At 39.0% G+C, this 16,472-nt stretch overlaps 1 protein-coding gene across 11 annotated transcripts in view; it reads right to left on the reverse strand.

The window, feature by feature from the left end:
• Positions 1-16,472, reverse strand: part of DIS3L2 (DIS3 like 3'-5' exoribonuclease 2) — a 375,493-nt gene that overhangs the window by 197,070 nt on the left and 161,951 nt on the right. For all 11 annotated transcript variants that reach the window (XR_009541014.1, XM_060151851.1, XM_060151847.1 and 8 more), the window contains exon 8: positions 15,368-15,615. Coding sequence is in view for 10 of the 11 variants with exons in the window: in XM_060151851.1 (XP_060007834.1) it covers positions 15,368-15,615 (248 nt within the window). In the remaining variant the exon portion in view is untranslated. The remainder of the gene's footprint in view (positions 1-15,367; positions 15,616-16,472) is intronic.

Consider the following 16,472-nt stretch of genomic DNA (forward strand, 5'->3'; position numbering starts at 1 on the left):
AAAGAAGAAAGATTGGAGGATTGGTGACAAAGACATCTGGGGAACAGACATGGAGAAACGGGCCAACTGCAATGGGCCCAGAGTACGATTATTTGTATTCCATGAGAATGGTCAGCAAAAGACTCCCACTGTGGAGGCAAGATGACCTTGAGAATGTCAACCAAGCCCCTTCCCCAGGCACTGCAGTGCTTGCTCAATGGGCATAAGAACAAAGTACCTGGTAACAGGAAATGAGCTCCACCGCATGAGCTTCCTCTCACTAATGCTAACCAACCCTTACAGAATGCCAGCTGCCCAGCAGCAGCAACCAACTCTGCCCTGATACAGAACCACAGCAGGAGGACCCACCAACCAGCTGATAGCAGATTTAGTTCACTGAGCTCTTCTATGATGGAGAGGACAGCAATCTTTCTCCATTAAAAGAAACACTAATTCTGGGTTTGGGTTTGCTGTCTTCATTTGTTCTACCCACCTTGCTTATAAACACCATAATCCATAGATTTACCAAATACTGTTTAAGCTATTGTGTTACCTCACTCAGTACTGTTTGTAATCAAGAATTTCACCTTACAGAAGTAGAGAAGCCCACTGAATTCACAGATTAGAATGATGTATAGTGTACTGGCGGGCTAAATCGGGAGGTAACATCTTATGAGGTTGGGATATAACGTTGCTTTTATTATTCTAGAGTTGTGCACACCGTCTGGGGACCAAGAATGCAAGGGAGGGGTTGGGCCTTTCACTGTCATACTTAAGACTCACTCACAGTAATACTCACTTCTACATTTGAGAGACTTTAGTACCTCTGAGGACAGTTGTGATTCCTCTGAATTCAAGGCTAAGACTCCAAGAATCCCAACTGATTTATTAACAAGGCACGAAATATACTTCCTACTTCCTTCCTGTAAAGAACTATGTGCAATTCGAGTCAGTTGAGAGATGACTCAGAAGTAAGGGTTCAAGAATGGCAAGTAATGATATATAAAGAGGTTAATCATATATGTTGATCCACATGAAATTACCAATATATTTGACCATTTTTTACCTATAAAACACAATTTCACATGATTCTCTCCTACAGTATTAAAAAAACATGTAAAATAATTAACCATACATACAATCCAACAGCATACACAGTTTTCGGAAGAAGTATAAACAACAAAGTAGATCATATGGAGCTTATTAGAGAATTAAACTAATATGAAAAGAAACACATTCTAATATGTGGGTAGGAGTCTCAGTAACAGTCTTTGTGAGACAGACTTAAAACACAGTGCCCATCCTACTCCTACTTGGTGAGACTGGAGTGGTCAAAAATGATCATCTTATGCTTGTTAATGGAGGGCTTAAACACCTGAACAAACGGCATTTTATAATATTCAACTTAAAAACTATAATGCTAAAATCTAAGAACTCATTATTTAAAGATGCGGGGGGGGGGGGAAGGTGGGGAGGTGTTCCATTAAAAAAAATACTGCATGTAAAAAGGAAGAAAAGAACAAGCAAGGGAAATGGCAGAAGGAGAAAACATACATTATAAGTATACAGACACAGAAATGACTATCTTGACCAAAGATATTAGCAAGAGCTCAAAAATTTATGAAAATATCACCACTAAAGGAGAGCTCAAAGCAAAGATCCAAGTGCATACAAAATAAATAAATTTCACAAAAGGAAATAAAAACTAGTGTGTTAGACCTAGGAAATAGGAAATAAGTAGAAAAGAAAAAAAATCCATCATAGAAATGAAAAGTCATACGGGAGATAACTAATGAAGAACTGACACAATTTGAAAAAAATAAGGATCATAGAGAAAAGTCTGAGAGAAGTGGGAAAAAATGAAATCGGAACATACTAAGAGTATAAAAAGATTATAGGGAAAACAGATATGAAAGGTAGGTGAAGGAGAACAAACATTGGCATAACTGATATTCCTGAAGGAGCTGCATATATGAACTAGAAAACATTTTCAAAAATATCACTAAGACAACTTTCCTGAAATAAAAGAAATTTTACAGACAGAAAGGGTACATACCATGTCTCAGGAAAAACTAATACAGAAAATTACCACTGAAGTTAGTGGACTTTAAAGATGAAGATTTTTAAATGCAAGAACTCACAGAATGTAATTCTCACAAACCATTTCTGAAGGACTGCTAGATAAAGACGACAGCCTACCAAGAAATGGAGCAATTTCTCCAAAAAGAAGACAAGTGCTGAGTACTGGATCCACTTCTGTTGGTATGGAAAGGTGAAAGGAAAGGAGGACAAAAGTAAGCAGGTGATGATGGACCTAATATTCGTCAGAACAAGTCATGTCAGTCATTAGATCTCTGCTGAAATTTAAAGGAAAAAACAAAAACCCTGTCTTTTATCTTATTTAATTTTATTGTTGCTTTGCGTTCTGGCAAAATTTTTTCACCAGGCTCTATTCTGAGTCCAAAGAATCTTGATTTGTTCATTGAAACTATAACATGGCCTATAAAAACAAAATTATATTTTGATTAAGGCCTCCAAATGTGATCAATGACTCCAAGTTTCTATTAGTAGGAATTAACATTTATTTTACTAAGTTGCAGAGAATGTTTCTCAAATATCATATTTAAATAAATTTATTATAGGTTTTCACTCAAGATGCATTTGATAGTAGCATAGACTAGATAGCTAGTAGGAGATAAAAATCTAACAGGTCAGCAATAAGAGCTCATGTATTCAGACCTTAGATGCCCCAGAAAGTATCATACGCTGTCTACTTATAAATTCTGCCATCACTCTAAAAACCAAAATAACTTGGGATCTAAACACAAGCAGAAGCTAGTAAGGAACTGACTTACACATTGTGTATTTCTCTTACAGAAGGATTTGTTTTATATTTTTATTTCAGTGTAAATTTTATTTTAAATGAATACTGAAAGTAACTTTCCCTTTCATGTGTTACAGTTCAAATATTACAACTTCCTAAGCAGTTTCTGTCTTCTATTCACTGTCTGAAAAGATGGTAACAGCTGCTTTAGGACAACTATGATTCAATGTTGCATCAAAATGTTTGGCCAGGGGCTTCCCTGGTAGCGCAGGGGATAAGAATCCGCCTGCCAATGTAGGGGACACGGGTTCAATCCCTGGTCCGGGAAGATCTCACATGCCGCGGAGCAACCAAGCCCGTGCGCCACAACTACTGAGCCTGCGCTCTAGAGTCCACGAGCCACAGCTACTGAAGTCCACGCGCCTAGAGCCCGTGCCCTGCAACAAGAGAAGCCACTACAATGAGAAGCCCGCGCACCACAACGAAGAGTAGCCCCTGCTTGCTGCAACTAGAGAAAGCCTGCGTGCAGCAACGAAGACCCAATGCAGCCAATAAATAAATAAATAAATTTTAAAAATGCCCAATTCTCTTAAAAAGCAACCTACTCTGCACTAAAATATGTCCTTCAAAAATAACTTGGGGGACTTCCCTGGTGGCACAGTGGTTAAGAATCCACCTGCCAATGCACGGGACACGGGTTCGACACGGGTTCAAGGCCTGGTCCAGGAAGATTCCACATGCCGCAGAGCAACTAAGCCCGTGTGCTACAACTCCTGAGCCTGCTCTCTAGAGCCCGCAAGACACAACTACTCTAGGCCCGCGGGCCTAGAGCCTGTGCTCCGCAACAAGAGAAGCCACCGCAGTGAGAAGCCCGCGCACCACAACTAAGAGTAGCCCCTGCTTGCCCCAACTAGAGAAAGCCTGGGCACAGCAACGAAGACCCAACACAGCCAAAAATAAATAAATTAATTAATTAAAAAAAAAAAAGTTATTATTGATAAAGAATTCTAAAAAACCAAATAACCTGGAAACTCTCACAGCCAAGAGGACCCTAAAGAGACATGACAACTAAATGTGATATACAGGTATTCTAAATGGGAGCCCTGAACAGAAAAGGGACGTTAGATTTTTTTTAAATCAAGGATTTCTGAATAAAGGTATGGACCCTAGTTAATAATAACATATTAGTTTTGGTTCATTAACTGTAACGAATGCACCATGCTACATGTTAACAATAGGGGAAACTAGGTGCAGGGGTATATGAGAACTCTGTACTATCTTGACAATTTTTCTGTAAATATAAAACTGTTCTAAAAAATAAAACTGGGCTTCCCTTGTGGCACAGTGGTTGGGAGTCTGCCTGCCAATGCAGGGGACACGGGTTCGAGCCCTGGTCCGGGAAGATCCCACATGCCGCGGAGCGGCTGGGCCCGTGAGCCATGGCTGCTGAGGCTGTGCGTCCGGAGCCTGTGCTCCGCAACGGGAGAGGCCACGGCAGTGAGAGGCCGCGTACCGCAAAAAAAAAAAATAAAAATAAAAAAATAAATAAAATAAAACTGAGACGAATGGGTAAAAGAAGTTATCTAGATTTCCACTAATAGGTAAATGATAAACTGAACAATGGTATATTTGTTCAACTGATTATTACGCATTTAAAAAATAATTTTGAGGGGGTTCCCTTGTGGCGCAGTGGTTGGGAGTCCGCCTGCCGATGCAGGGGACACAGTTTCGTGCCCCGGTCCGGGAAGATCCCACATGCTGCGGAGCAGCTGGGCCCGTGAGCCATAGCCGCTGAGCCTGCGCGTCCGGAGCCTGTGCTCCGCAACAGGAGAGGCCACAGCAGTGAGAGGCCCGCATACTGCAAAAATAAATTAATAATAATAATAATTTTGAAGATGTAGCAACATAAAAATGACTATGACATAAAGTAAAAAGAATAAAATGTATTTAGGAATAGTATAATTTAACTATGTAAAAACATTTATGAAAAGATTAAAAGGGAATGGTGTTAATTTTTTTTTAGAGAAAAAGGATTATGAGTGACTATTTTCTCTATTTTCTTAACTTCCTTTAATGTTGTAACATTTTTAATTTAAAAATTATAGAAACATTTATTATAATGAAACTATGGTGCCCAGTGCTGGTTGCCTAACCAACATTCAATCCCCTCTTCCTCCTTCCTAATAGAAACCTAATCTTCTTCATAGAGGGAACTCATCTCACCTTCAGATCTTCATTATTCTAATAAAATCAGAGCATAGCTCCCCTGGAGACCATAATCGATATCATGGTTGGTGGATAGAATTTCCCCCTTCCTTGTTTGATGTGATCAAGAAAGCATGCAGCTTGAGCACACTGGCAGCCATCTTCACGGCCATAGAGAATCCACTGCTAGATCACTGAAAACAGCAAAGGGCAATCTGATAATATCAAGTCACTGACTATACTAGGCCTGAAGCCTGCACAACCTCTGGACTCCCACTTATGTGAGATAATATATTCCCTTATTATTTAAGTCACTTTGGGTCAGGGTTTTCTATCACTTGGTGCTAAAAGCATCCTAACTAATATAAAAATATTTTAAAATATCTTCCATGAGAAGCAAACTTTCCTTTCCTTCCCTTCCCTCTGCAACAGAAAATATGAAGCTCTTACTACCAAAAATAAAATCTCAGGACTGTTCACATCATATATCTTGTAGATATTCAGTACACACTGACATGGTACGGCTGGTTCTAGAGCATAAAAATATTATTAATGGCTCCTTCCTTAAGCAATGTATTTCTATCTTAAAGCCGCTCCCTTTATGATTTCCATGTTGAACCAGGCCCCCCCAAAATAAAACAAGCTCATTTCACCTTCATGAAAGACCAAGAAGTCATCCCTTCCCCAGGGCAGATCTCTCTCCTCAGTATTATCACTCTCCTTTGATTGTATCTCCTTTCTGGCACATGCCTCTTTCTAGCTGTGTAAATGTGGTTTAGGTATTGTACATCTCTTATTTATTATAGATGAGGAGAATCATCCTAAAGAGAATAAACATTTCTTTGTTTCTGTATCTTACACTGATGCTTGTTCATCTTAAGTGCCCAGTACATGATGGTTGAATAAATAAATAAACAAATTAATGCTCTTGAGCCTGGAAAAAAGGCATTCTGTTCCTCCTTGAAACTCCAGAGGAAAACTAAGAAAACTGAAGATGGTAAAAAAATAAATAAAACCCAAAACATGGATCTAGGTAAACACTTGAGTCCTTTAATAACCAGCTGCCACGTTAGCAAAGTTATTAATACTAATATCAAAAAAATCAGGAACAAGAAAAAAATGCCTGCTACTACTGCTTTCACTCAAAATTGAACTGTCATTACTCATTTGTGTGGAAAATATCTCCTTCCCAACTGTGAGTTGCCAGTTCAGGAAGATTTGAAAAAGAAAGAAAAGTTTTAGGGATTTGAATTGAAGAAACAAATCTGTTTACCAATGATATGATTATCTACATTAAAAATCCAAAGGAAACTATACCCAAAGTATTAAAATTAATAAGGGAATTTAGCAAGGTGTCTGGATAAAGAATTAATATACAAAAATTAACTGTAATTTTATATACCAGCACCAAAAAGTTAGAAAATGCAACTTAAAGTGTCTGTTCTTCAGAAGTTAACATTAACAACATGAAAAGACAACTCTTAAACCAAGGAAAAGATATTTTCCATATTATTAACTGCTAAAAGACTACTTTCTAGAATATTTTTTTAAACTCAAAAAAAAAAATCAAATGACAAACACTCCAATTAAAAAAGAATGCTAAAATGAGTGAGTGAAAGTTTAAGCAAAAAGAGAATTGCAGAGTTTCAAAAAATATCTCCCAGAATATAGTATAATATTTACAAGGGAAAATAGTAAGTTAGGAACTCTGGCAGGTACCATCTTAGCCAAGTGATCAAGGTTAACTTCACCAGTATACATACTGATATCACGTACCCCCGATATGATGTACATGACTTTATAGTATCCTTCCCAATAATGCTTAATCTCAGTCTAATCATGAGAAGACATTAGACAAACCCAAACTGAGAAACATTCAAAATCACTGGCCAGTACTCTTCAAAAGTGTCAAGGTCATGAAAGACAAGGCTGAGGAATTATCACAAATTGGAACAACTACAGTGACATGACAACTGCAATGTAGGATCCTGGACCAGATGCTCAAACAGAAAAAGGAGGTTAGTGGAAAACCTGATAAGATCTGAATAAATTCGACACTTTATTTAACAGTATTGTACCAAAGTTAATGTCTTAGTTTTGGTAAATATTCTATGATAATACAAAGATGTTCACATAAGGAGAAGCTGGGTAAAGGGGATACAGGAACTCTCTGTACCATTTTTGCAATTCGAAATCTAAATTATCAAAACAAAAAATTAACTGTGAAAAATATGAGTAAAAACATTAAAGATAATCTCTAGGAGAGGAAACATAATGACCATAAATATATGAAGAGGTGCGCAATCTCATCAGTAATTAGGAAAATACAAATTGAAATCACAGTGAGATACCATTTTACATCCACTTGTTTGGCAAAAACTGAAAAGTCTAACAATATCACATGTTGATAAGAATGTGAAGCAATGGAGTTTAAACACTGCTGGTAGGACTAAAAATGGGTAGAGCCACTTTGGAAAATGATTTGGCTGTAAAGTTGTAAAGTTAAACATGCACATATGTATCACAGATGATGCAGTAATTTTACTCTTAAGTAGAGTCTAGAGAAACCAGTTAGTAAGCACTGGAATGTTCATAGGAGCATTGTTTATAATAGCAAGACCTTCAGTTCAACCCAAATATGCACCGCTAGATAAACAAATTATAGTATATTTCAGGAAATAGAAATATTATGAATTAAAATGAATGAAATATATGAATATATCTTGGAAACATAATGTTAAATGAAAAAAAAGCAAGTCGCAGAAGAATCTGCGTAGCATGGTATTTTTTATAAAATTCGAAAACAAGCAAAACTAACACTTTCAGGGATATAAATATGGGTAAATTATAAAGAAAGGTAGATGTCTGAGACAGTGGTTACCTCCTGGGAAAAAATTAGGGGTTAGGACAGAGAGGAACACACAGGGAGCTTCAACAGTATTGTGACAGATTTCTTAATCTGGGTGGTGAGTTCAAGGGTGGTTTAAATACAAGAATTCAAAAATCACTTTAGTGTTACATGTATTCTTTTATCTGTGAAACATACTTTGCAATTAATATTAATAAATATTTTTTAATAAAGGAAACCTCATTTTATTTATTTCTTTATGTATGTATGTCTGCATTGGGTCTTTGTTACTGTGCACGGGCTTTCTCTAGTTGTGGAGAGCGGGGGCTAGTCTTTGTTGTGGTGCGCGGGCTTCTCACTGCGGTGGCTTCTCTTGTAGCAGAGCACGGGCTCTAGGCGCGCGGGCTTCAGTAGTTGTGGCACGCGGGCTCAGCAGTTGTGGCTCACAGGCTCTAGAGCGCAGGCTCAGTAGTCGTGGCACATGGGCTTAGTTGCTCCGCCAGTGCCCCACAACTACTTCCTGGGATCTTCCTGGACCAGGGCTCAAACCTGTGTCCCCTGCATTGGCAGGCAGATTCTTAACCACTGCACCACCAGGGAAGTCCAATAAATATTTTAAAACAATATTTTAGACAAATATATACCCAACTCTTAATAGTGATTATTTCAGGGGATGAAATTCTGGAAAATATTCACTTTCTATAGCACATGTTTTAAATAATTTTAGTATCAAATATATAATGAGTATGTATTGGAAAAAAATGCAATTTTTAAAAAATTTTGATACTGCAATAAGAAATAGTTGTGAGATAGAAAGTTTTCCTCATTAGAATAATTTATAATGATCACTACCTCAATTTTTTTCACTCACCAGAGTTCCTCCACAAATACTGTTCCCATTCACAATCTATGCTGTTACAACTGGGTCCTACTGTAAGATTAATCAGGACAGTGCTGAAACATTCCCAGCTTCTTACACTTGGGAGTTGTGTGTATGTGCAAACATTGTCAACAAATAAGCATTAGGTCCACTGTTCTGCATAATGTGCTAGTAAAAACCTTACTGAGGGAAGGGGCCAACTACAGACAGAAGAAATTAAGACAGGAAAGTCCTTCGAATTGGTCTCTGTGCCTTAAAGAAAATAGGAACACTTAACAGTCAACATTAGTGTTGCAAACCATTCATCCTCCTTCCTCTACCACATAGCCTCATAAAGTTTTAGCCTTAAAACTAGGCTATACACGGGAAGGCAGTCATACATTCTTGGAGTGATTATCACTATCATTATTGCTCTCACATAAATGCTTTCATGCATATTGGCCTATGTTGGAAACCCCATGCAAACAGATACAATGGTATATCAGATCCCTGAGAACCTGCAAGTGGAGAACAATCAAACATGGCCACACCCAGAACTTCAGTAAAAATACGCAGTGAAAACAAAGTATGGCAAATACTTGAGCTGTATATTTTAGGTACTGTTTTCTATAATCAGGAGGAAAGAACATATTATTTCCCTTTTTCTGGCTCAGTATTATGATGCAGCAGAAGGCAGCAAGTAAGGAACTGGGGACTTCAAAAAAAAAAGTGTGGGCAGATCAGTGATGACAGAATGTGGAAGAGAAGCAAGGCTCAATAACACTGACTGATTTTAGGGAAGGTCCTAAAGATTGAGAGTGAAGAGTTTAATGTCAATGTGAAGGGAGCAAAGAGGAGGCTGAAAGCTTTTAAGGAGTAAAAAAGAAGGCTGATGGTAGCTACGGTTCTCTAATACTTTAAAATAATATTTTCAAGAAGACTGCGGATGAAGCTGACAACCATGGAAGAAGGGTTCATGATTGCACAAGGTACAAGGAAGGAACAATTTGGAACCAAAGCCTGCATCAAGACCACTCTCCTCCACTCTTACTTTTGCTCTGTTTTGACCAAGATGCTCTCAATGTTGAAGACATTAGCTTTTACTAAAGCGGATCGTTCCAGGCCACCAGGTGGAGCCCAACAGTCACAAAAAAGAGCCCCCTCCTCAGCCTGATTTGCTTTTTATCTACCAGCCAAGCTAGAGCCAAAGCCCCCCGAAAAGGACTTATAAAGTCTAAGTTTGGTAATACAAGTTTTTAGGATTACATAACACAGCCTCTTCCTCAGAAGAGTCTTCAGATACGAACATTCTCTTGAAAAGGTGAAATACTCTTTGCACAGGAGGAAGGACTAGCTAGAGCTATTTTTCAATTTGCAAATCTTGTAGGCTACGCCTCAATGAAACAAACTAACTTATCCTGTTTGTTTTTTCTACCAACCTAGTTACTGTTTCTTTTTCCTAAACACAGTTTAATGCAATTTAATGACCATCTCCCCAATTCATATCTACCTCATAAGAAATTCAGTATCAATCAAACCTGAATGGAATAGTAAAAGTATTTGCTTCTATTAGTCAACAAATATTTCTGATTACTGACACCTTGTAGGTGCAAAGGTGGGAGTTGAACAAGATACCAGAACAGACCCCCTCACCCATCAGCCACTTCTTCCCCACCACACACATCGTCAATCAGAACTTCCCTTCCTCTCCTTTCACCTCACCCAGTCACTCTCTCCAATGGAAGCTGCTATCCTTCATTCTCTTAAAATGTGCAGTACTATGACATTAAGCCTAGACAACCCACGTTCAACCAAAAATTTCTCAACCCTGCTAGACATGCATTGACCTATTCATTTTCCTCCTTCCCATCCCTTAAAGCTACCAAAGTTTGCTAGAGAAAGTAATATAAATATGTCAGTTTGCTCTAGGTCAATTCACGTCATAGATCTTTAGTTAGTCTTCAGTGTTGCCAAGAAACACTACTATGTTTTTCACAGTAGCTGCTGTAAAACTTTTCCATTTTCTTCAAGATTTATCCTTAAATATTCCAGAAGAAGAAACCATGATAAATCTAGGAGAAAGTGACCTTGATATCTCCATGTGCATGACATCCTGGAAGAGAAGGATGGGACTGTAAACTCTATACTTTAGGATAGCAGATTTCACAAAGGTCTGAGAAAGTATAAGCATGAATTCCACTGCAGGAGTTTCTAAAGGGAAGGATGATTTAAGAGAGTTGAGAAGCTCTTAAAACTATAAGTCTGATTATATAATTACAAATCATTTCAGCAAGGAAGCCAATGTGGCTTTTTAAGTATCTTGGACAAGAATCTAGTACTAAATGTAAAAAATACTAAATATGTTGTGATGCATAACAAAAAGCAGTGACCCCGAAAAGCCAGTAAGGTTTCACTAAGAACAGATTACTTTTAGATTTTTGATAGCATTACAGGACTAAGGTTCATCAAAGTGTGGCATGTAATGTATAGAGGTGAATAAGGTTCAACTGAAATCTCTCATGGCAATTCCAAAAACAAGATAAAAATTAACTTGTAACAACTAGAGGTCTCTAGTACTGTAATTCTCTTTGGGCTTCCCTTAACTGGAGGCACCAAGTGCCACTGGGAGTGCCAGAGAAGCAATGCTTACACTGAAGGGGGCACCAAGACCCATGGCCTCCTGAAGGCCCCTTCCAAAGCTACTGAAATTATACATTCTATTAATGTGCACATGCTACTTAACGTTTTTGTTAAAGATTCTAAATGTGGGGTTCTCCACCCGCAGTTATATACTGACTGTATATTGTTATCAAGTGTTGATTTTGAAACCATAGAACCTGGTTCTCATCACTTTCTGTTCTAAACCACTCCTGTGTTTTCTAGCTTGATTTATGGTACAACATCTTCCTAGACAACATGGCTGAAGACCCTGGGGTCATCAAATCATTCTCATCTACCCATCTGACCAGCCAGCAAACATTCACCGAGTATCCTTGTCCTAAAGAAGTTCATGGCCAAGTAAATAACTTACGTAAGCAATTACAATACAAACAGATGAGAGCTTTAAGAGTGGTATTATTAGAAACTATGGAAGCACCCATGACAGAGGACTCGGTCAGGGAACATTTTCTGAGTAGACGACTGAGTTAAGTTTAAAAGTTGAGTATTTCACTAAATAAACACTGGGGAGAGGAGAAAGCCGCTGCTGGGAAAGGAAGTCTAGTGTGCAAAAGTCTGGAGCTAGGAACACAGTTAGCAATGAAATGGCAAGTAATGAGGCAAAAGTGAAGGGAACAGTAGGAGATGAAGTTGTCCTTGATGAATCGTGATTAAATGCCATCATCTAACCAATCACGCAAGTCAGAGGCCTGAGAGTTCATTCAAGGTTCTGTCTTTCTCTTTCATGCCCCTCTTCCCATTGGTTACCATGTCTGAGAAAATTTACCTTCTTCGTCTCCCCTGACTCTTTTCATTCCTTTTGCTTCCCTCACTGCAGCTCCTTTACTTCAGGTTCTCCCATCTCATCTTAGTGCGACAGCCTACTGCTTGCTTTCAGTCATGGCCCTTCCCACCCACTCTGGACTCTGAATCAGAGTGATCTTTTAGCAAACAGGCTTCCACTCTCCCAGAAACAACCCTGGATTTCCCCCTTCATCCACCTCCTCTAAGCTTCCAGAAAATTATTTTATTCCTATGGAAGAGCTTACAACACTCTGCTTTGTACCACAGCTAGAGCTCAGAGAGACAGGCCATTCAGTCCATCTGCTTTACCCACACTCTTTGCCAGGGAGTTGAGTCCCCCAGTCCCTGATAACGGGGCAGTGGATCGCAGGACCTCGGACCCCTACCTCTGTTTACAACTATTAGGCAAATAACTGTCTCAATAGACCAATAAAGATCTTCTACCCTAGGAATTCTGTATTGTGCTCTAGACTACAGTGTGTGACCTGCAGAGGACTGGCAGTACCATTTGGGGGCCATGTATGCTATCAAGCAGGTAAATGGCTCCTGTGTAGAAAAAAGCAGACTAATACAACTCATGTGCAGAAAGGGGGAGAGAAAAGATACCATGTGGTGGCTGGACCGGTCAGGGTGGTTGAGAGAGAAGCTGTGACTCCTTTGCCACCGTGTTAGTTCTGAGCTCCTCATGAGACCTGCCTACGCTTACTGCCCTGGGTTTTAGGTGAACCACCAATGTCTTATATTAATCACCACTTTTATTTAAATTAGATCAAGTAGGATTCCATTTCTTGGAATCAAATTAATCCTGTGACATTTATGTAAACTCCTTCTGCATTAGGTTATCATTTCTTTAAATAAAGAAACCACAGCTTGTTTACCTTTGTATTTCTCACATAATACAGCAGTGACTTACACATATGATTAACACCTGTCTTTGTGAACTGAATTTAACTACAGAAGAAGTAAATGACTTTGGACTTGAATAATCAGTAGCAATTATATAGGCAGAAGTTCAATAATTTTAAAGGGCAGAGTGTTGGGGCAGGGAAGAAATTCAAAAGAAAGGCGCTTCGGTTAAACTTGGTTTTTAGGCATGGTTTCTATGCTTTCACATTCATACCCAGAGCAAGTACTACCTTCACGCTCCGGGTCAGAACCTGGCAAAGATGAGAGAGGAAACCCCAGCGGTCACAGCACGGCATGTTCTGACTGGGAAACGGTGACCTCAGCTCCTAAAGATCAGTAACAGATAGCCAGAACAAAAGAGCCAGGCGACCCCCAACAGGCAACAGCTGCAGCGCGCAACCCCCACGAGACAGACGTCAGCTGAGAACTTCACCATGAAGACCCGCCACATTTTATTTCTTGAGATAAATTTTCTCTTTTCCACAAGGATTTTAAAAGGCTTATTTCCATAAAAGACAATTTTTAATGTCTTAATAGTAAAAAGGTCGAGAAAAAGCACAGCTTTCCATCTAAGTATGAGAATCTTCAAACTTTTGCATTTTGAAAAATAGATGATTAATATATGGTTATTATTTTAAAATATTCTTTCTTTAGATTCAGAGAATGTCCTTGCTGCTTCAAAGGCCTGACTCCTTTTTTGATTATTGTTGTACTTTACCCACAAGAAAAGAGTTCTTGATGAAGTAAGGGAGGATCTGTAAAACAAAACAAAACAAAACAAAACAAAACAAAACAAAACAAAAAAGCACCTGAAGGGCCATCTGAGTAATAAGAGAAACTCATTCTGTGAAGATTTCCTGACTACACCCTTACAGCTCAAAAACTAAGGAAACAGCCCAATCAAGTATACACAATGGGATATGACAGAAAGGCAGATAAAAGACAAGGCTGGATTTCCTGCCTTGATGTGAAAGTGTTCCCTTTTCACTGCCAAGCACAGTGTGGTGGGCACAATCACCAGGGGCCAGGTGGCACAGCCATTATCAAGCCTTTTGAGTGGATGGTGAGAAACTGGCAAGCCGCTGAGAAGGGCTATTTAGGGCTCAAGGGGTTGACGTCACTTTTGGATAATGAGTTAGGCTTCAAAATGATGACATTGCAATCCCACCACTTGAGAGCAAAAAAGAAAGTGCAACTGTTCCTGAGTGGCTCTGAGATCATATAAATCACAGTGATCTTCATAGCACTGAGAAAGTGGCCCAGGATAGTATTTCTTAAATTGCATTAGGACACACAGATTTGATTTGGTTTACTTCACTAACCATAAAAGGCTAAGCAGAGAATAAACCTCATCAAAGCAGCACATCGTGGCCATCCATTCAGTGTCGGCACTCATAACCACGGAACATTCCCAGGAGGGTCCATCCTGCACAAGTTAGATGACCAACAAGCAAGTCACCCAATTAGACTAAAAGTAGTATCAGAGCAAATTTTTCCAGCTTGTATGCCTTTATTTTCATTTCCTAAAATGAAACCTAAGCATAAACCAGACACCATCTATAATAAAGGGCTACAGATATAGCTAAAACTTAATACAACTTCTCTTTCAAAATGAATACCAATTGTAAGAAGGAAACAGGCACAGCATTTGATCAAACAGCTAGGTCCAGCAGTTTCTTCAGATTACAAGGAAATGGCTATCCATGATGCTCTGTGGCTATATAATCTATATTTAAGTTAGACTGGTTTCTAAAAGCTTCCCTAAAAACATGGTACCTTTCCCTGTTTACAGTAGGGTAATTTAATGTTTAATGCCACAAGTGAAACCTCTGAAGGATCAATACCAAAAAAGAACATCATTCAAACATACCTTTACTTTCATATTTTAAAGCATGGGGGACTGAGGTCCCATGAATACGCCTGGAATTTCACATATTTTAACACCAGTGTCTGAAAGGAGGGGTCTGATTGTTTGATACAATGAATTCTTTGCAAGTTCACAACTACAAACAGGATTCATAACATAACAGGAAATAAGCAGAGGTTCAGAATGTGCTTATGTTTTATGCCAAAAAACAAACAAAAGAGGTGATTGCCTGGCAGTTCAAGGAACCTATAGGTGGCCAGCTGTGGTAGCTAAGGGTGATTTCTGAAGAACCACGCCTAGTACGCATGCTTTAATGAAGAAATAATAATTAAAATACACACAAAAATGCTTACGTAAATGCTACCTAAACCAAGTTCCGTCTGGGATCTGTGGTTTTTCTCGCCAGAAGTCACCTACCCCAGGGCAAAGTTGCTGTCTTCCTTCCAGTCCACAATGCGGCAGATGAACAGCGTGTTGGCATAATCTTTAGGCCGGGTCACAAAGTCCTGGGGACAGTCCTTGAGAGGTACATAAATTCTAGGCACCCGGTGGTCCGAGGGAGAAAACAGGGCATACTTCCTAAACAGTTCACTGTTCTTATCGGCCAAGAGTTTGAGGAAGCCAGTCGCTGCACGGGAATGTTTTTTTTCCAAGATGTAAACCACCTGAAAATACCAAAGATATAGTCAATGCTGTTTATCTGTAGGACTGGATAACAGTTGGGAGAAGTCAGTAGAATGTTATTTGGTCAACTATCTGGGTCCAGCAGTTTTTCTAAGTCTAAATGAAGTATCTCTCAGTGAGGCTCTGTGACTAAGTTATCTACATTTAAGTTGTAACAACTGAAGTCAGCGAGCACATATACCCAAGGAAAACTAAGCAATACACAGATTAATTAGATGAAAATGCTTTTAAAACCAAGACCTATGTCTCAAAAAAATATGTAAAACTCCAGCAGGGAAGTACAGCTCCAGGTATTTGGTCTGCATTACATTTTTCTCACATGAACTATACCAGTATCTCAGGTGAACAATACAATAGTTGTTTATTTTAAAATGTTATTAAACGTAAATAACTTCTTTATTATGCCTTCAAATGCTGAAACCTTTTAACCTTCCTTCTTTCCAAGATTAAACCCAGTCTCTCATTTCACCAGGCAAAAATTCAATAGCACAAGTACGTGCTATTTCTACCAAGAGAAACACATCATCTTGGACTGATCCATCATTCAGCTCTCACTCTCCTGTGCCCCTCCACGGGCTTTTTCACCACATCAAGACCACTAGTGCCTTGACCCTTGCCTTCTCTCAATGTCTGTTAGCTACTTCTTAGCCTTGAGTCCTTTCCTACCTGCCAGAGACACCATGTTTCATCACTTCAAGTCCTGTTACATATGTCATCAAATGCCTCACCCCTCTTGTTGTTCCACTGCACCTACCCCAAAAATCCTCAATTCTGGAACCATGCAGCCACTGCTATTCTCTAACCTTAAACACAAGTTACTCAGTCCACCAGAAAAGAA

Source organism: Lagenorhynchus albirostris, chromosome 6, assembly GCF_949774975.1.
Source record: "Lagenorhynchus albirostris chromosome 6, mLagAlb1.1, whole genome shotgun sequence".
NCBI lineage: Eukaryota > Metazoa > Chordata > Mammalia > Artiodactyla > Delphinidae > Lagenorhynchus > Lagenorhynchus albirostris.